The 19499-nt window shown below is 52.3% G+C and overlaps 2 protein-coding genes and 1 long non-coding RNA gene across 3 annotated transcripts; 1 reads left to right on the top strand and 2 right to left on the bottom strand.

The window, feature by feature from the left end:
* Positions 1-6295: 6295 nt before the first annotated feature.
* Positions 6296-8071, bottom strand: LOC104583444. The gene is made up of 2 exons (XR_731179.3): positions 7008-8071; positions 6296-6924 (listed from the first exon to the last, which is right to left on the bottom strand). It is a non-coding gene; the product is annotated as an uncharacterized LOC104583444 (long non-coding RNA).
* Positions 8072-8806: 735 nt separating this feature from the next.
* Positions 8807-9887, bottom strand: LOC104582014. The gene has a single exon (XM_010231265.3). The coding sequence runs from the start codon at positions 9746-9748 to the stop codon at positions 8975-8977; it is 774 nt and encodes a 257-aa protein (XP_010229567.1). The 5' UTR covers positions 9749-9887; the 3' UTR covers positions 8807-8974.
* Positions 9888-10861: 974 nt separating this feature from the next.
* LOC104582013 lies at positions 10862-12508 on the top strand. Its single transcript, XM_010231264.1, has 2 exons — positions 10862-11299; positions 12029-12508. Exons 1-2 carry the CDS (start codon positions 10862-10864, stop codon positions 12506-12508), a joined length of 918 nt encoding a protein of 305 aa, XP_010229566.1.
* The last annotated feature ends 6991 nt before the right edge of the window (positions 12509-19499 follow it).

Below are 19499 nucleotides of genomic sequence, written 5' to 3'. Positions count from 1 at the left end.
CAAAATGTGAATATCCAACCCATGGATCGCGGATATGGATCGGGTTTTTGATCCATGGATATCCACGAATGGATACCCGCCAACTCGTGGAGCGGGCACGGATATTATATTTGATCCATGGATACCCGGTATTTATTAAAATAAATAAATTGGATCCACTACTCAATAGATGTATCTTCCGTTACTGCAATAAAGTACTCCCTCCGTCCCAAAATAAGTGATGTGGATTTGTATAAATCTATACAAATCCACGTCACTTATTTCGGGACGGAGGGAGTATTTCGTAAGTTTATATGGTCTTTTGGTTAATATAGATTATAAATCGGTGATCGGTCATCCACGTAGGTGTCATCTATTGAGGTATTTATTATTATCTTTGTTGAACACAAAGTAATATAATTGTATATCTAGTAATCCAATGAGCTTTCGCATAGCTATGATATGATTTTTTGCCGTGTAAACTCCGCCACACCTTAAAATTTATCTTGAGTCTGCCACAAATTTGAGTCACTTAATATTGAACGAAGGGAGTATATTTCATAGATATGGATAATCCATGGATACCCAGATACCCGGTGGATATGGATGTGGATATTGTTTTGCATCCACGGATATTTTCTTGGATGAATAGTTGGTCTGGCGATCGATATGGATATGGATTTGGTCGACCCGTCTAGACCCGTCCCGTTGCCATCCTGAATCCGAGCCCTGCTGATGTTACCACCAGGAGCTTTGCTAGCTGCCTTCTTTGTTTTGCTTGCACTGGGATTTTGGCCAGACGCGATATGCTTCCAACCTCCAAGCGATAACTGACGAGTAGAAACCGTAACTCTTGTTTTGAATAGTAGTAACAATATTGCTTCTTCCTTATGGCTTCACAGCCGGCGTTCGTGTTGGCTGGAGGCCCCTTCCGGCGGAGGAACCTCACGGACACGGCCGGCTTCCAGGTGCGCAAGGTACCCAACGCCGTGGTAGATTCCAACGAGCGTCCAGCCTACGGTTACGACTGAGCTCCGTTTCTCTTTCTCATCAAAAAGTGCTGTTTGCATGCCAGCTGCCTGCTGTTAAGAGCGCGTGCGCAGCGCATCATCATCTTGTTGTAAACAGAGACGATACTCATCACATTTTGATGCACCTTAATTAGCAAACAGAGAGGAGATCAGAGATTATATGATCCTGTGGAATAAAATCAAGCCGTGAAAACAAGATACAAGAGATACAAGGCGTGTCAACAGAGCCCGTTTCATTGTGTATTTTCTCCGGGGGTTGATGCGATAAATAGGTCGCTGCGGCTGTTTCGTAAAAAAAAAAAGAGTTATCATGACAAAAGGAAACATATGCAAACTGAAACAACGTTATTAGTATAAACAATACTAATCAGCAACATTCAAAAAATGAAAAATGCTTAGAGGATTACGAAATTGAGGTGTCTTATAGGGCAATCTAGGGAAAATCCAAGTCTAATGTACAAATGGCTCATTCGAGGCTTCTAGTGTTTTTGGATTTAGAGTGAATAACTCTGCAAACACTAGAAAAACTCTAGTGCCAAACAAGACCTAAATTTTTTTCTAAGCCACTGAGAATTGAAATCAACAGATAAAACAAAGTAGAGAACATAGTAGAGACTAACACATAAATTGTTCGGCGGCCGAATCGCGTCTCCCGTAGCAGGAGGAGTAGGTGGTGGTAAGGCGGAAAGGCCCGATTAACGACGTGAATCGCCGGTGGTGCGCAGGAGGAGGCGAGATCTGAATCTCGGGTGGTTGAGGACGAGGAAGGGCCGGTGGTGCAGGAGGAGGCGGGATCTGAAATATCCCTGTTGATAGAGGAGGAGGAGTGGCAGGTGATGCAGAAGGAGTCAGGGTCTGAATCCCTGGTGCTAGAGGAGGAGGAGGGGCCGAGGTCTGAATCCTGGGTGCTAGAGGAGGAGGAGGGGCCTGATTAATGGCGTGAATTGCCGGTGGTGCAGCAGGAGGCATGTTGAGAATTTAGCAATGCATACTTGAGAAGATTCTAAAATACTTTTGATAATTGGAGGAGCAACATATCTGCAAGTAGCCTTCTAGTGAATGTTTGTCACGAGAAGATTGGAATATTCTAGAAGCTTAGAGGTTGTATGAAAGATAAAATACTTGTCGCGTAAGCTCCTAGAATCAAATCCATCATGACAAAGATAAAGATACAAATATTCTAGAAAACTTAGAGCTTGAAGAGGGATGATATTTACAATGGAAAACACTAGAGCAGTGTCTTCGTAGAAAAAATAAAAATTATATATTAATGATATATGTATGGATCATGACACAATATTTATATTGTCTCACATCTAAATCCACCATTTTACAAAAAAAAAAATACACCATTTAGATATATGCAAATATTTTGAGCAATTTGTTACGGTAAATACACGTTTTTATATTATTTCAAAAATAAATATTGTGTCAAATAAATATTATCAATTTTGATATATGATCCATTCTTACAATAAAGATGACATCTATATTATTTCACATATAAATCCATCATTTTAAAAACCAAATTTGCAAACCCTGCTTAACCATTAGATCCTAAATAAAATACCTTCCACATATGAAAACCCTAGAGGTTCTCACCTCGTGTGACGTAGTCTAGTTTGTGAAGGCTACATCAGAGCTTGACAAATTATAAACAACAGGATCCGCATCGGTGGCTGGAAAAAAGTGACCAATCTATTTCAGTTAACTATGCAATACACACGCTAGGCAAAAATAACTTGTGTTTAGAAATTTAATCAAATATAATTATTTTTGCGAAAAGGACCACCGATCCGTTAATTTAACCAATTACACACATTGGTCTTTGGATCACCTAATGACATCAAGAAACACTAGAACGACCCGAAGACGAGTTACCATCCTTCCCCTTCCATCGCTGAAGCAGGACAGAGATTGCTTATGGTAGTGGATGGTGAAGTATTTTATTTTTGTGCTTTAGAATTACAATTATGTATCATGTTATGCATACGTTCGACAGTTGCAATGGACTGCTGTTGAATTGCCTATTAGAATAGACTTGGGTGGCGAATACACTTGTGTGGCGATTCATTTGATTGCTTTTTATATTCTTTCAGCGATTTTTCAACTGGGAATCATTTCATATTGGTTTTGAAATTGACAATTGCAACAACATATAACAAGTCATTAGTAAAAGCAAAAACTAAAATTAACGAAAGAGGTCTTAAGGCAATTGTTTGGCGATGACTGTATCGGCGGGTTCCGGAGTAGTGACACTCATGGCGTCCACATCGACAGACAGTGTGCCCCAGTTTCGCCGGGTGTGTGTCAACTTTGCCCAACTCTGTTCAGTTATCGTTTTTTTAATCACGTATTCCATACCGATTGGGTACAGTACGGGTACGGAATCGAAGCGTCCGTCATCACCGGTGTCCTGGTAATCGTCATGTGTAATTGTTGATGATGAGACAGCTCTTGATAAGACATTTTGCAAGTGGATCTGATCTAAGTGTATATCAGTATTTCCATGTTGACAACCGCCGGTTACCAACTGCAGTGCCACTGGCACCATAATTACAATACCATAATACTTTTGTGTTGTTTTATTTGGTTTGGAACTGAGACTTTACAGCATATGCCATACATTCATGTGTAAGATAATTTTTTATGTCGAAGACAGGATTTGATGGATTACTTGTTTTTTATGTCGAAGACAAGGTCAGATGGATTTTTTTTTTTTGCTAACATGAGCGGTTTCATTTACTGTTCTAACCTATCATGTTGATCTTCAGAAATATTCTTCTAGCGAATAATGCCACCAATCACTTGAAAGTTTGAGATTTTGGCCTTAGCAAAGTTATGAAATCTTAAGATGCCAACGATGTATACAAAATGACCGGAGAGGCCGTGCTAACTCTGATTAGCCAACGATGTATACGATGGCAACCATACAGCAGTTGCTCCTTGTTTTTGCGCTCCGAATTTAGCTTCTAGTATATCTCGGATGGCATTTCCTTGTGGATGGATATATACTAGGGGCTAGGGCGTGTAATTAATGACCAACGTATTTGGACGGGTGAGGCCAGTTCAGACCATGTAGCTACATAACTGCATATGGTCATCAGAAAGGGCTAAAACACTATGAACAGTGATGTCAGAGCCCCAATGCCCACTGGTGGTTAGGGAAGTGCGCAGAACGAAAGCTGCTGTAACAGGACGACACTATAGCATTGCAACACAACGGCATGTTTTCAACAATACTTTAGCTAACCATACCCACATCAATTCAGTGGCATGAAACCACACAGAATAATGGTGCACACATAATAGCATAACAATTTGTCTACGGCCGCAACACAGCGTAGCCGAGACTGAAGCACGAAGACAATTGCATAAAACGGAACGTGGTCGGCACAGTCGCCACAATCATGCTAGGTTTTCTTCATACTGTCAGACAACCAAAACACGGACACAACCTTTCCCTAAAAAAAAAGACACAACCTAAGATCACTAAAGCCACATATATAACACAGGTGCAACAAGCACTAAGTGCACATACACCTTCCAAAAGCACAACAACCTGTGAAAGAAAGAATGCACATTTCTAAGAACTCAGATAGACCATGGTACTCGCTCTGGCACAGCACTCTAAAATGCATGTTGGGTTGGGCCAGCAAGAAGACTTCGACTAGGGAGACGAAGAATGGAATTGAAGAAGGCAGCATAGTCTAAGATAACATAATGGAACACCAACCGACAAAAGTTAGAAGAGTACGTGCGCTAGCGGCCCCCAAGACATCAGTCCTTTTTCTGCTTGCTGGCCTCTTCCAAACACCAACCCAATCTCCATTCCTTAATGGGTATGAGCAAGACCATATGTTTATTCAAAACGACTCTCATCTTTGATGATGGCTGCGGATCCGGTGTGCTGGTCGTTTGGAGCCTTAGCACGACGACTACCCCACGTGCACTGCCAGAAGCAATACTGTGGCAAGCTCCGCCCGGCTACGATGATGGAGGGCAACGACGGTGGCCCGCCTTCGGCTCGTTCTAGTGTTTATTGCTATCGTCGGTAGTCCAAAGATCTACTTGTAATTTTTATTACTTTTAGAACTCTTTGAACTACTTCTCATTATTATTAATAGATCGGTGGTCCTTTTAAGAAAAAGGGTAGATTTGATTAATTTTTTAAACACGAGTTATTTCTACCTAGGCCTGTCTATTGCACATTTATCTGTCGGTTTATTTCCAGTCACTTTTTTTCCAGCCACCCGATGTGGATCCTGTGGCTCAGAAAGGCCGTAAAAACCTTGCATGTATAAAAGCAGAAACGGTAAAACGTAACAAACGGTAAAAATACCACGTCGGGGGTCCACCTGTCACCAAAGTAAGAAAAAATAAACCGAAATCCCCACAGGAATGGGATCATCACCCCGCAGTCATCAAGTCAAACGGCCGAATCATCAGACGACGACACGTGGCCATCGTCGAGGCCAGAGAGGAGGTCCACGCAGAGGTCGCCGTAGAAGCGGCTGAACGACCGCGTCGAACACCGGCGAGCTGAGCTTCTCCCAGCAGCCGAGCAGCTCCTTGACGTCCGTCAGGCCCCCCACCTTCCCTTCCTCCACCATGGATTCGGTTGGACGAGGTCGAATTCGAATTTCTTTTCGTGGCGGAGTCACGCGGTATATATGGGTTGGGGGCGTCTAGTGAGTGCGCGCGCACTCGCTAGTCATACCGAGTGCTCCTCCGACAGCCCGCGGGAGGAAAAGGTGACGGGGCAATATGTCTCCAAAAACAGTCCGACGCGTCCGCGCGGCCGCGTCCTAAACTTGGTTGCACCAGTGTACGTGTTGTCTTCACACCTTCTGAATTGACTACGAGCCGCCGCCGCCTTTGCAATTAGTAGAAAAAAGAAAATCTGATTCGTGTTGCATGTGGCCGTGGATGCCTTTTCCTGTCACGGAGAGCTAGTCCATCACGCAAGTCATTTTTTCCTACAAGCCAAAGACCTACCCCATTTTTCCGTTCTACTTTTCTCCACCGTGGTCACCTCCTCTGTTCTTTCAAATCTCCACTACAAGCACCAGTTACAGAGAAAAATCAAGCGACTAATTAAAGTTACCAAAGAGCTAATCATCCCAAAGCTACTTCGTCTGAAGAGTAATCATCCAAAAGTTACTTTTTCTAAAGAGCTAATCATCCGAAAATTACTTTGTCTAAACAGCTAATCATCCGAAAGTTACGTCATGCTACCGTAGTTACATCTAAAATATCATAAAAGTAACTCTGGAAATTAAAACTACATTCAACAAGAATCTAAAAGTAACTCACGTAGAAGCTACACCAGCAGAATCTAAAAGTAACTCTTTACCTAAAATTTACATCCGAAAAAATAATGATTCATAGTAGTGAGAATAACAAAGCATCGATCATCTCATCATAGACTAGTAGACGACACTACAGAGCAGCAGATTAGCAGAAAAAACACCAAAAACTCTAGGGATCAGCATACACGTGACCAACACCAACTGCAATCTCCAAAATCTTCTTTCGTTGAAAAAGCAACTTAGATATGGCAGAGGTGTGTGCGGCTAAACTGGGGCTTCAGCTTGCGATCAATCTGGGCTGCAGTAGGGTGGTCTTGAACTCTAATGATAGTCAGGTCATTAACACTTTGTGCAATGAAGAAAGGAGTTACAGCAGCTGTGCAGACATTTTCAAGGATTGGTTTCACCTCATGGCAGATTTCGTGAAGGTGTCTTTTGAACATTGCAATCGGGAGGCAAGTAAGGTGGCTCATGAAGTCGCGAGACTTGCAAACTTTTCTAATCCTAGTTCGTGGGCTGATTCTCCTCCTCCCTAGCATTATTCCCCTTCTTGTTAACGATGCAACAATCATCTCAGATCATCAATAAGAAGGGGCCTTTTGCTGTAAAAACAAACCCTAGACATACAAACAGCAGAACATGGAGAAACTGGCGAGCTCAAGCAAAGCGACTTCACAAAACTCACCGGAGCCTGTGACTAAGGGGCGTCGTCGTCGTTGATGTCGAGGTTGTTGAGACGGAACAAGGTGTCCTCGCTGGCGGTCGTGGATGCCGTCGCCGCTTCGGGGATCGCCCCCACAACGATGAAGGCGGGGTTGTGCTGCTCGCTGCAGCTGGACGGGGACCCGGCGCTCCCGTTGGTAGAGACTGGTCACGAGTACAGGGCCAGCCCCTGCTGCTTCCACCGCGGCCGCGCCGACGAGCGGACCATGCCGCCGCCAGAGGAGCTCGAGCTCTGAGCGTCTCCGTGCCGCGGCCGAAGAGAGGACCAGCCGGCGGCGCGCGGCCACGCCAACGAGCGGACCAGGCCGGCGGTACTCGAGCTCTCGGGGGGCGCACCGACGAGCGGACCAGGCCCCCTGCCGCCGGCGCTCGAGATCTAGGCGGGTTGGGGGGAGAGGGGAGGGGTGAAGGGCAGGAGAGAAGAGGAAGGGGAGGGGCTCGGGAGGAGCGGGGGCGCAAGGTGCGCGGCAGCCGGCAGGAGAGAAAGGAAGGAGGGAGTGCGCTTGGTGAGATAACGACTGACTGGATAAGGTTCGTTGTCACCGAAGTGAGCACCGCACGGAGCCAGAAAATGCGCGGGCGCGGAAGAGAATTGGCGATATGGGTTTTGATTCTAAATACATGCACAGTTCCTGGCTTTATTACATGGAAAGTTCCTAGCTAGCTTTACATGGACAGTTCCTGCAGGCGATTGATTTTGCAGGATTTTTAGTAAGCTCGGTTCAGTTTTTGGGTTCCTTGCACGCAGACGAGCGAGTCAGATGCGGTCTTCTCAGACGGGACGATCGGCCCGCTAGTATCGACAGTACATATACTAGGCAGACGGCCGCCCCAAATCTCGCACTTCCTTGCTGTTGGTTTTCTCCCTTGATTCAATTTGATAATCTCCAGCATACATCGCGCCGGCCGATTGATTAAGCCATGGCGGCGCCACAACCACAGCGCGGCGCCGACGACCCGTTGAGCGCCCCTCCTGACCAAGTGGTTGTGGTGGTTGTGGTCGTGCGTAGACCGGCCGTCGCTCCTCCGGAGATTGTAGATCCAGAACGAGTGGCTTTTCAGGAGGCCTGTCGTCGCCTCTTACTGATTTTGTTAAAGGTGAGCAACACCTCGACTTTATTTACGATCCCTTTCTTCTTTCTCGGATAATACAGTACTTCCTCGGATTTATAATAATAAATGTCGAAGATTTAGTATAAATTGTACTAACTTTATAATAAATCTCCGACACTGGTTTATGGATCGAAGAGTAATAATAACAATCGATTCCTTCCTTCTTTGCAGTTTTTATTCATTTACCTGTTTGGTCATCTTTGGTATGAGTGCATACAATTAATCCCGGAAATAGAGCCGGCATGGGAGGTGTTACCTGCAGGAGCTCTCCTCGTTCTCATCACCCTTGTGGGTGCTGTGGCCTGTATGCCAGACTTGTTCGGCCTGATTCTACCAAGTGAATGTTCTTTTCAATAATGACGAGCCGGGTGACTCGCCCATTTGCGCTGCCCGTAGATTTTACGTCTATTGGAATGATCAGGCGACAATGTTCATCATTTTTTACATGTGTATGCCAATAATGTTCGAAGCGGCGTTTCTACCGGGGCCGGGACACCAGCCCAGCGACTTCCGCGGTGCCCCATCAGGCCCCACTCACGCATGATGAATGGTGTATGAATGCTATTATGAAAGATATATGGATACTATTTTGTTCCACGATTAATGGTATTATTCCACGATGAATGTTAAATCTCCCCGTGAAAATAATTAATCGAAAAAAGTCTAATCCGTATGCTGTAATAACATTGGCATGTATAAAATTAGAAAGGGTGAAACGTATCAAATGGTAAAAATATCATGTCTGGGTCCACCTGTCACCAAAGTAAGAAAAAATAAACCGAAATCTCTACAGGAATCAATCACCCCGTAGTCAAGTCAAACGGCCGAACCATCAGACGGCGACACGTCGACACCGAGGCCGGAGAAGAGGTCCACGCAGAGGTCGCCATAGAAGCGGCCGACGACCGTGACGAAATCCGGTGAGCTGAGCTTCTCCCAGCAGCCGAGCAGCTCCTCGACGTCCGTCAGGTCCCCCACCTTCCCTTCCTCCACCAGCATCTCCATCAGCTGCCTCTCGAACCCTCTGCACGCCTCCTCCACGCCGCCGTCATCGCCGCCGCCGCTGATGATGAGACGAGTACGATCGAACGGCTCCAAGAGGGTCGACGGGGGCTTCGTCACCGGCGACGGCGACGCCAAGGCCAAGCCGCCGAGCCTGGCCTGGAGCGCGATCAGCCGCGCCGCCGTCGAGGCATCGGCGTCCGCGTCGGCGAGCCGGGCCTGGATGGCGAGCACGCGGGCGGCGGTGGTTGAGGCGGGAGTGTCGGCGAGGGACGGCGACGGCGCGCGCACGGCGGATGAGGGAGAGCTCTGGGGCGGGTGGTCGGCCGTGGCGCCGGCGATGTCGGAGGCGCGGTCGGCGTCGGAGCCCATGGACATGAGCGGCCAGAAGACGGCACGGACGGAGCTGAAGCTGCTGGCGCGGTGGGCGCGGCGGCGTCGGCGGTGGCCGGCCTTCATCCGGCCGAACGCGCGGTGGAGCCGCGTCGTCGTCGGCTGCTTCTGCTGCTGCTCCGGCGCCGGTGCTCTCGGGCGGCGCCTGCCGAAGACCGCGAGCATGCCGCTACACTCCAAGCAAGACGAAGGCATCGTCGCTGAGTACCAACTCAACTTCTACCAGGCTTAATTGAGTCCTTGCGAGCGATCTAGGCCTTGGATTTGCTGTCCAGAGTTCACTGAATGCCGGATTCTTATTGGCCGGGGCGCGTGACGAACTGACAGTGCACCGGGGGGAAGGTGGAGTTCACGTAACGTGCAAAGTGGGAGCACACGAACGCGACCAGGTTTTCAAAGGCCGGTTGATTAACTGAAAACTAAACAGTTGGCCAAAGCTAGCAGGCAAGAGTAGCTCGTTTTGGGACAGGTCGCCTACAGGGGTGCCTAACGTGCAGAAGGAAATGCAGAAAAATTGTGGGTTTGCATTTTCCACGGGCGGTGTTATTCAAAATGAAGAATGATTGATCGAGGAGAATCCATAAATAAGGCTGCTCGACAAATGAGACCTGGCTAATTAACAAGTGCCTTCTGCAACAGTTGGTTGCTAGCTACTCCAGCTAGCTGTACCCGGCAGTTTAGTAAACTTGTTGTGAATTCTTCTCCTGCCATTTTATTCGTATGGTTGCTTTGCTGACTCTCTGTTTCTTCCAGAGATTCTTGTAGTATTCAGAAATTTGTAAAGGCGGGGCTGAAGGAATTGACACCATCGATCCGGCAGGAAGATAATGCGCTATTAACGGTAGGCAAGTGTTGTGCCTTCTGTACAGAGTCATCAGAGAATCAGAGTACCAAAATTTGAGATTAGCACACTTCTTCTCTTCAGCAGTTCTAAATGTACTCCCTATTAGTTAGCAGACTTTCTGTATTACCTCTGGAATTTCTCTTCCAGAGTTCTTTCTGTAGCTATAGCCAAGCCATAGAAGGCTTTTTTTTTTTTTCAGAACAAGGCATATAAGGCTTTCTAGGAGCCTATGAATATGATTACCACGGTTTGGTCGACATGTTTGCACAAAAAGATTAAAGAGGAAAAATAACAGGGATAGAAATCTTTTGGCCCAATACATGATGTCTTGCCCACTTGCTGCCTTGAGCTAGGAACGGAAGACTCTTTTCCCCTATGATTTCCAACGGGATCCATCAATTTCAGGAATGCTTTGATAAAGACTCTATATAACTACCAAATTATCTCAAACCCGTTACGAGGCCATGATCTACAATGATTTATTCAATGGCCAGCACGCCGTCCTCGTCACCATTGGCGGCGACCGCCCGCGCACGGAGGCTAGACACGTCGCCAACGCCTTCTGCCGCGAACTCGGCATCTCGTTGGACGAGATACGGGTCTCCCCCTACTTCCCGGAGGATTTCTTCGTTTTCCTCACCGAGCCGATGGTGAGGGAAGCCGCCATCGACAAGGAGGAGATACACTCCAACGGGCGGGAGCTGCTGATCAGGCCCTGGTGCGCGGAGAGGCACACGGACTGGGTGGCCATGCCATACCATGTCCGGCTCCGCGTGGAGAACGTGCCGCTCCAGGCATGGAACCGCGAGACCCCGGTGAGCATCGTGGAACGCCGCGCCAAGGTGGACTTCGTCAAGGACCGCTCCATTCGTCGGGAGGATACTTCTACCTTCAACATCTGGGTTTGGACAGCGAACCCGGCGGCGCTACGCCGACGCCACTCGCTGTGGATCATGGAGAACAAGGGCGTCACCAACCCCACCGCCCCCCGTTCATGCCGATCGCCACCCACGAGACGCCGGCCATGGGCATCGCGGGGCCATGCAGCTCCCTCCTCGTGCACATTGATGTGGTCGAAGACCTCTCGTCGCTGACGCCGACGCGTGAGGGGGGTTCGGTCCCCTCTTGCGGCAGGCGCGTCATCCAGGGGAACACCTGGAGCTTCGGCGAGCCGGACATGAGACGACGCGACGATGGTCGCCGCCCCCCACCGCCCACGAGGAACTGCGGGGAGGGCCGTCGGGGTGGGCGCCGCGACCGCGACCATGACGACGATTAGGACAGAAGCCGGGGCCGAACTAGGCGTCGCGATGGACACAAGGAGGCGGCGCTCCCGTCTCGCCATGCCCGGGCCGCACCCTATCCACAGCGCCGGACCGTGCCTAATCATGCCGCATTCGGTCCTCTGCGCCTCCGCCGAGTATCGCTGGCCTTCCGCTCGGCCCGCGCGGCCTCCATGGGGCTGGACATCGCCTCCCCGTCGGCCTGCAAAACGACGCCAACACCGCCCGCCGCTGCGACACCTGTGGTGGCGGCCATCGAGGATGAGCTCTCCCTTCTTTCCTTGCAGGCGCCGCCAGCCACGCCGACTCCAACCCCAATGCTGCCTGCTGCCGCTTGCACTGGTCAAGGACCTCGACCTCTGCTCCACCCTGGGCTCACCACTGCCGGCCGCCTCCCCGACGCCCCCGGTCTCCATGGATGGCTTCGTCAACTTCATCTGCTCTGAGGTGCCCGCACCCATCCTCGACGTCCTGATGGCTTCGGCGGTTCCGCCCGCGCCGCAGACGCCGGTGATCGCCCCGGCCATCCAGGTTAGGAGAAGCGCGAGACTGGCAGGGCGCCCGTCCGCTGGGCTGCCTTCCCAGTTGGCTGCACAGGCTCTGCTTGCACGGCGCCTGGGCTCACTCCTGCCAACGGCGCCCTTCAACGAAACGGCGCGTGCTGCCTACCTTGCACTCTTCGCAAGCCCCCTGTCAGATCAAGCCATTGCCGCCATCGAGGGCCTCGTCGTCGAAGCCAAGAAGAGCAAGAAGCCGCCCCGCGTCGCCGCGGTGGGGCGCAGCATGGGACGTGGTGCGGGGCAGGGCCGCGGCATCGCCGTCAACTAGATGCAGATATATGCGATGTTGGAGTCCGAGCAGTGCCCCATGATGCCGCGCGTCATCCTGCTCACCCTGGATCGTTCTACTTTTGTTTTCAGCTTGTGTCGTCGTTATCAGTACTCCCTACTATTGCGTCTTGTGCATTCGTCCACTGTAAGGGTCCGGCCTCCTTATGAACGATCTTCCTGTGTCGTACCGCCGTTTATGTGTCTTCATCGCCTTGTTGTGTGCTTGTTGTGGTATGCGTGATGTCTTCGCACATCCTTCCTCCTTCCCCGGCTGGAGGGGTCGTCCGCTTGCTTTGCTGGAACGTGCGTGGCCTGAACAGCCAGGTGCGGTGTGCAGTGGTGAGGGCTGTGGTAGACAGTTCCAGGCGATAATTGTCTGCCTTCAGGAAACCAAGCTTCAATCCTTCTCTCGCGCCGATGTGATCAATTTCCTCGGATCAGATTTTGCCGATGACTTCGGGTTCCTGCCTGCCGACGGTACTAGGGGAGGCATTCTGCTCGCGGCCTCCCAGCGTTTCTTCTGACTCGGCAACTTCTCCCTCACCCCCAATTCCATTTCGGCTACCGTGACCTGGCGCGCGGATGGGTCTTGTTGGAGTGTTTCGGGCGTGTATGGTCCTCAAGGTGAGGCGGAGAAGACGGCCTTCATCCAGGAGCTCTGTGACTTGGCGGTCGGACAAGGTGATCGTTGGCTAATTCTTGGGGACTTCAACTTGATCTACAGGGCGGCCGATAAGAACAATCTTCTTCTCAATTGGAGACTCATGGCCCGCTTCAAGCGAGCCTTCGACGCTCTGGAACTCAGGGAGCTCCCTCTTTCCAGCCGTCGTTTCACTTGGTCTAACGAACAAAGAATGCCCACCCTCCGCATCGACCGTTTCTTCTGCTCTTGCAACTGGGATCTGCTCTTCCCATCGGCCTCTTTGCAAGCCCTCCCTGCTGCTGTCTCGGACCACGCCCCACTCTTGCTGCTGGGGGCTGAATCTTTCCCCTGCTACTCCTTCCGCTTTGAGGCTTTCTGGACCAGAATGGAGGGTTTTGCCGAAGTGGTGCGCGAGGCATGGGAGGCACCCGTCTTCTCCCACGACAAGGCTAGATGTCTCCACGTTAAGCTTTCGCGCACTACGAAGGCACTGGCTCACTGGCACAAGGCCAGGTTCGGAGACATGCGCCTGCAGATGGCTGTCGCCCTGGAGGTGGTGGGGCACCTGGATGCGGCCCAGGAAGATCGACTTCTCTCCCCGGCCGAGTGGAGGCTGCATGCTTCCATGAAATGCAAGTACGCCGGCCTGGCGATCATCGCTAAAATCCGCATCAGGCAGCGAGCGAGGGTGGCGTCGATCAGGCTGGGGGATGTCAATTCCCGATTCTTCCACGTTCGGGCTAGTGGGCGCAGGAGGAAAAATTTCATCCAGACCCTCGTCGCCCCGCGGGATCTCGCGGTCACGCATGCCGAGAAGGAGGCACTAATTCGGGATCATTTCGGCGCCTTCCTTGGCACCGTTGTTCCCTCGATCGGCGGCCCTGAATTGGGGGGGGGGGGGGGGCTTGGTTATACCACGCGCGATCTGTCACATCTAGAGGCCCCTTTCTCGATGGAGGAGATCAAGGCGGCGGTTTTTGCTCTTCCGGCGGAGAAGGCGCCGGGCCCTGATGGATTCATCGGCAAATTCTTCCGCTCGTGTTGGGAGATCATCAAGGAGGATCTCTGCCTAGCCATCAAATACATCTCCAACCCAGGAGGCCGTCTCCCTCCTCTTGTCAACTCGGCCAACATTGTTCTTCTTCCAAAGAAGGGCGACGCGCAGTCGATTCGCGACTATCGCCCTATTAGCCTCATCCACAGTCTCGCGAAGATCTTCTCCAAGATTCTCTCGCTGCGGTTGGCCCCCATTCTTCCTGACATTGTCTCGACCAACCAATCTGCCTTCGTTAAGAAGCGTTGCATTCATGACAACTTTGTTGGTCCAAGGCATCGTTCGTGACATGCATAGGAAGAAGGAGAAGGGTTGCTTCCTGAAGCTCGACATCTCGAAAGCTTTTGACTCAATCTCTTGGCCATATCTCCTGGAGGTCCTGACTGTGCTTGGCTTTGGGCCTTGCTGGAAGCAATGGATCTGCTCCATCTTGGCCTCGGCGCCTCTAGGGTGCTTCTCAATGGCATGCCGGGACCCAAAATCTCCCATGCAAGGGGGCTTCTGCAAGGGTACCCGCTCTCCCCCATGTTATTCATCATTGCCATCGACCCACTTCATCATCTACTTCGATGTGCGGCCGAGAGGGGAGTGCTCCACCATTTTAGGGGCTCGGCCATACGGGTGCGGGTCTCCCTCTACGCGGACGATGCCGCCATCTTCACGAGTCCCCTCCCGGCAGATTTGGAGAAAATCGGCAAGCTGCTAGAGATCTTCGGCAATGCCTCTGGACTGCGGACGAATTTGGAGAAATCGGAACTGTTCACGATCGGGTGTGATGAAGAGGCTGCCACGGCTGTGCTCGCCGCCTTCCCGGCAAGAAGGGGTTCCTTTCCTTGCTCTTACCTTGGCCTCCCGCTTAACCCGACAAGACTGAAGGGCGCCGCCTTCCAGCCTCTCATCGAAAAGATTGGCTCGCTCCTTGTGGGTTTGAAAGGTGCGCATTTCACCAGGGCCGGGAGGATTGTTCTTGCACGCTCCGTCCTCTCCTCGATGGTCACTTACCATCTCATGGCCTTCAACATCCCTGCTTGGGTCCTTCGCCGCATCAACAAGCTCATCCGAACCTTCATTTGGACAAACAACCGTGGCCTGGGGATCGCAGCTTCTTCCATCCTGCTCGTCAACTAGAGCACTGTGTGCCGTCCACGTTCCCTCGGTGGGCTGGGCATCCCCGACCTGGAACGCTTCGGTCGGGCACTGAGACTGAGATGGCTCTGGTTTGGGTGGGAGGAGCGGTCCCGGCCATGGGTGGGCCTTCCCGTGCCATGTAATGCCACGGACCGTGCCCTCTTCAGGGCATCGACGGCGGTGAAGCTTGGCGATGGGGCCACGGCCCTGTTCTAGCATGATGCCTGGCTACCCGACGGCTCTTCACCGGGCCAGCGATGGCCCAGTCTCCTTCAGATCGCCACTAGGAAGCAGCGCACGGTCAGCAAGGAGCCCTCCTCGCAGAACTGGATCCGCTCCCTTCTGCGAATCTCGACGCCGCGGGAGCTTGCCGATTTCATCGAGTTGTGGGCTTGCATCCAGCAGGTTCGGCTGACCAAGGCCCGCGATTCCGTTGTCTGGAAATGGGAGCTACTATGCGGCCTCAGCCTATAAGGCCCAGTTCTCTGGGTTGGTACCGTCGTTCTCTTCCGACAAGATTTGGAAGGCCCAAGCTGAACCCAAATGCAGGGTGTTCGCTTAGATGATTCTTCACGGCAAAATCCTCACGGCTGACAATCTTGCGCTTCGGCATTGGCACCACAAACCGGTTTGCCCGCTCTGCAGAATTCACCCGGAAACGGTCGTCCACCTCAGGAATGCTGCTACACGAAGGAAGTGTGGGGCCTCGTCCAGAGCTAGGAGACGGACGCTATCACTACCCTCATGACGGCCGACTCGATCGATGGGATGTGGGAACATCTGATTCAGGGGCGCCCCAAGCAGGCGAAGTAGAGACTTAGCGAGCATCTAATCTACATTTGGTGGGGCGTGTGGAAGGAGCGTAATTGGCGGACGTTCATTGGCGTGGCCATGTCGGCTTTGCAGGTGGCCTTCCTGGTTTGGGAGGAGTATCAGGGTCGAATTAGGGCGTGCGCGAACGGGATAAGACTTGCTGCTTTTGTTCTCCTCCCTCTTGTACAGCTATTCTCCCCTTTAATCGAATGCTATTCTCCCCTTTAATCGAATGACGGAAACGACCGTCTTTTTCTTAAAAAAAATGGACGATAGGTGACAAGAGGGGAAAAAACAGAACGATGTGGTCGCACTTGTGCACTTCAAAATGAACATCGGTTAAACACTCGTTGATCCTTGGAAACTACCACAGGGTTGGCGACCTGGTACACCCACAGTGCAGGCGCAGCTTGAACGTCGTCGTCGTGGACAAGCTCGGGAGCATGCACAGCATGGGCTGGTACTTGCAGACGTGTTTGTGCCTGAGACTGGCGTCGAGATCGACGTGCGCCAGCCCCGGCACCGGTGATGTCAGCGAGAGCTTGATGGGGTAACCCCTGTAGCGGAAGAAGCGCGGGCATGTCGAGCTCAATGCCGCTGTCGGCGGAACAGCTGATCTCCTGCTCGCGGGCATTGCCCATGCGCAGCACCAGGGCAGTGGCGGTCGGGCAGCGGAGGCGGAAGGGCAGTACGCGAGAGCTGTTGTAGTCGGGCTTCTTGGCGGAGCCCCCTTGCTCCGGCGGCGGGCTGTGAGCGACGTTCACCAGTGAAAGGTCGGTGAGCGCCGGGACGAGCATCCAAACATTTCCCTGATTATAGTTGCGTTGTGCCTTCTGTACTGAGTCATCAGAAAACCGTACTAGTACCAGGTTTGATTAGCACAGTTCTTCTCCTCAGCAGTTTTTAATGTGCTTCCCTATTAGTTATCTGACTTTCTGTATTAGATCTGGAATTTTTCTTGCTGCTCGTTCTATCTGTAACTATAGCTAAAGCATAGAAGGCACTCTAGGAGCCTATGATTACCACGATTTTGATTGAAGTGTTTGCACAAAAAGATTAAAGAGGGAAAAAAACAGGGATATAAATCTTTTGGCCCAATACAAGAAGTGAAAGAGGTATGCCTTGCCCACTTGCTGCCTTGAGCTAGGAATGGCAGAATCTTTTTGCCGGATGACCCAACAGGACTTGTAAATTCCAGCAATGCTCTGCTAAAGATATATCTTACAACTCCGTATCACATTTCTCAAACCCGTTACGTGGCCAGGATCAACAATTAACTATTGAATGAACGGTAAGTGACAAGACGGGAAAAAAAAGCCAGAACGATCTGGTCATACGTGTGCGCATCAGAAACATGAACTTCGGTTAATTGTAACCATGTTTCTTGGAATCTACCACAGGGTTGGCTAGCTGGTAAACCCTGAAGCCGGCCGTGTCCGTCAGGTTCCTCTTCCGGAACGAATCGGCCCTCCAAATGGCCACCTTGTGGAGGAGATGGTCCGCCCAGAAATGGCTCCCATCGTAGATGTGCATCTCCTCGAGCACCATGGCGTTCTCCGCTAGGAACTTGGCGAGCCGGGCCTGGAAGCAGTCGACCTCCTTGGCCTCGAACTGCAGCGTCACCTTCCGCAGGCTCGTCTGCAGGCACCTGAACGCGCAGTTCTTGGTCAGGGCGTCTGGGAGCTCCGAGACCTCGCCGTGCTCCACGTTGGCGCGGCGAGCACCCGACATGGGCGCGAGCCTCTCGAACCGGTCCATTGACTTGAAGAAGGGGCCTCCTCCCGGAGACGCCGCCTTGATCCTGCGTTCATGGTCGTAGTCATACAACATGTTGAGCCGGAGCCGGAGCTCAGCCATGGCCGGGGACGAGCAGAGCAGCCTCGCCATCGCTACCGCCGTCTTGCCGTCCCTGTACTGGTACATTGTATCCAGGTCGAGGAGCTCGAGGTTTGGGAACGTGGGCATGACAATATGCTGCTCGCCGCTGTCGACGAGGTCCTCGATGCGGTGCAGGCGCAGCTTCAGCGCCCTCGTGCTGCACAAGCTCGGGAGCATGTGGAGCGCGGCCTGCCGGTACCTCCAGGCGTGTTGGTGTCGGACAATGGCCTCGAGATCGACATGTGCCAGCTGTGGCGCCGGGGATGTCAGCGAGAGCTTGACAGGGTATCCTTTGTACTGGAAGAAGCGCAGGCTGGGCATGTCGAGCTCGATGCCGTTGTTGGCGGAAGGCTCGAGCTCCTCCATGTTGACATTGCAGATGTGCAGCACCAGGACGGTGGCCGTCGGGCAGCGGAGGCGGAAGGGCAGCGAGAGATATTGGCGGTAGTAGGGGTTCTTCTTGGAGTGCTCCGGCGGGCTGTGAGTGACGTTCACCAACGACAGGCCGGTGAGCGCCGGCGCGGCGTCGACCATGGCCTGGAGGTACCCTTGCAGGAGATAGCAGCTTTCAAGCCGGAGATCCGTCAGGCACGGGAAAGCCAGCGTCGTCGTCGTCGCCGGTGGCGGCTCGAGCTTGCAGCGGTTCAGATCTAGCACGCGGAGTGTGGCGGCGCACGGCAGCGAGGCGACCGGCGGGGTGTACGGCGTGGGGTATCTGTAGTGGCAGCCGATCTGGAGCTCCTCGAGCGCGGCCAGGGCCGGGTCGGCGAGCAAGGCGGCGACCCGGCCGTGGTCCTGGTCCGGGTCGGCGCCGCTCGCCCTGTAGTGGTAGCTGATGCGGTATGTGCCTTCCTCCAGGGAGAGCGTGAGCCGCTTGAGGCCCTTCCTGCCGCCGCGGCGACGGCGACTCAGGCTCCGGCGGATGGCGGCGAGGGCGGCGAGGGCGTCGGAGAAGAAGTCGTTGAAGGTCGGAGGGTAGTAGTCGTCCTTCCACCTGGCGGAGTAGGGCCGGCTGTCGAGGTTCAGGCCGGCGGCCCGGCGCCAGAGCCGGCGCCACCGGTGCGAGAGGGCGGTGGTGGCCACGGCCTCCTTCGCCGGCGCCATGGACAGGATCCGGAGGAGCACGTCGTCCGGGAGCGCCGAGAGACGGTCCGCGGCGGCGGCGGCCATGGTCGACTAGATCGTTCGTGCCGCGTTGAGGTGATTGATTGATAGTTATGGATGTTGGAGCCAGGATTCGCGTTGATCTGATTTGATCCGAGTCGGTATGTGTTTTGGGCTTTGGGATGGATGGGCCGTGTAGAATGAGTCCACGAGTGTAGGTGGATTCAGTTTGTACATTTCTTTTCCTTTTTTCCTGAGGCCCATGGAAGGAAATCTAACCAAGCTCGGAAAACTAACCAGTACGGCAGCAACAGGCTTCTCATTGGGCCTTCGTCTTCCTCGCCAGTGGCCACGAGCTCGCGCCTTCCG

This window comes from Brachypodium distachyon, chromosome 1 (assembly GCF_000005505.3).
Source record: "Brachypodium distachyon strain Bd21 chromosome 1, Brachypodium_distachyon_v3.0, whole genome shotgun sequence".
Lineage (NCBI taxonomy): Eukaryota > Viridiplantae > Streptophyta > Magnoliopsida > Poales > Poaceae > Brachypodium > Brachypodium distachyon.
The sequence above is the reverse complement of the archived record's forward strand: the minus strand, read 5'-3'. Positions and strand labels throughout refer to the sequence as shown.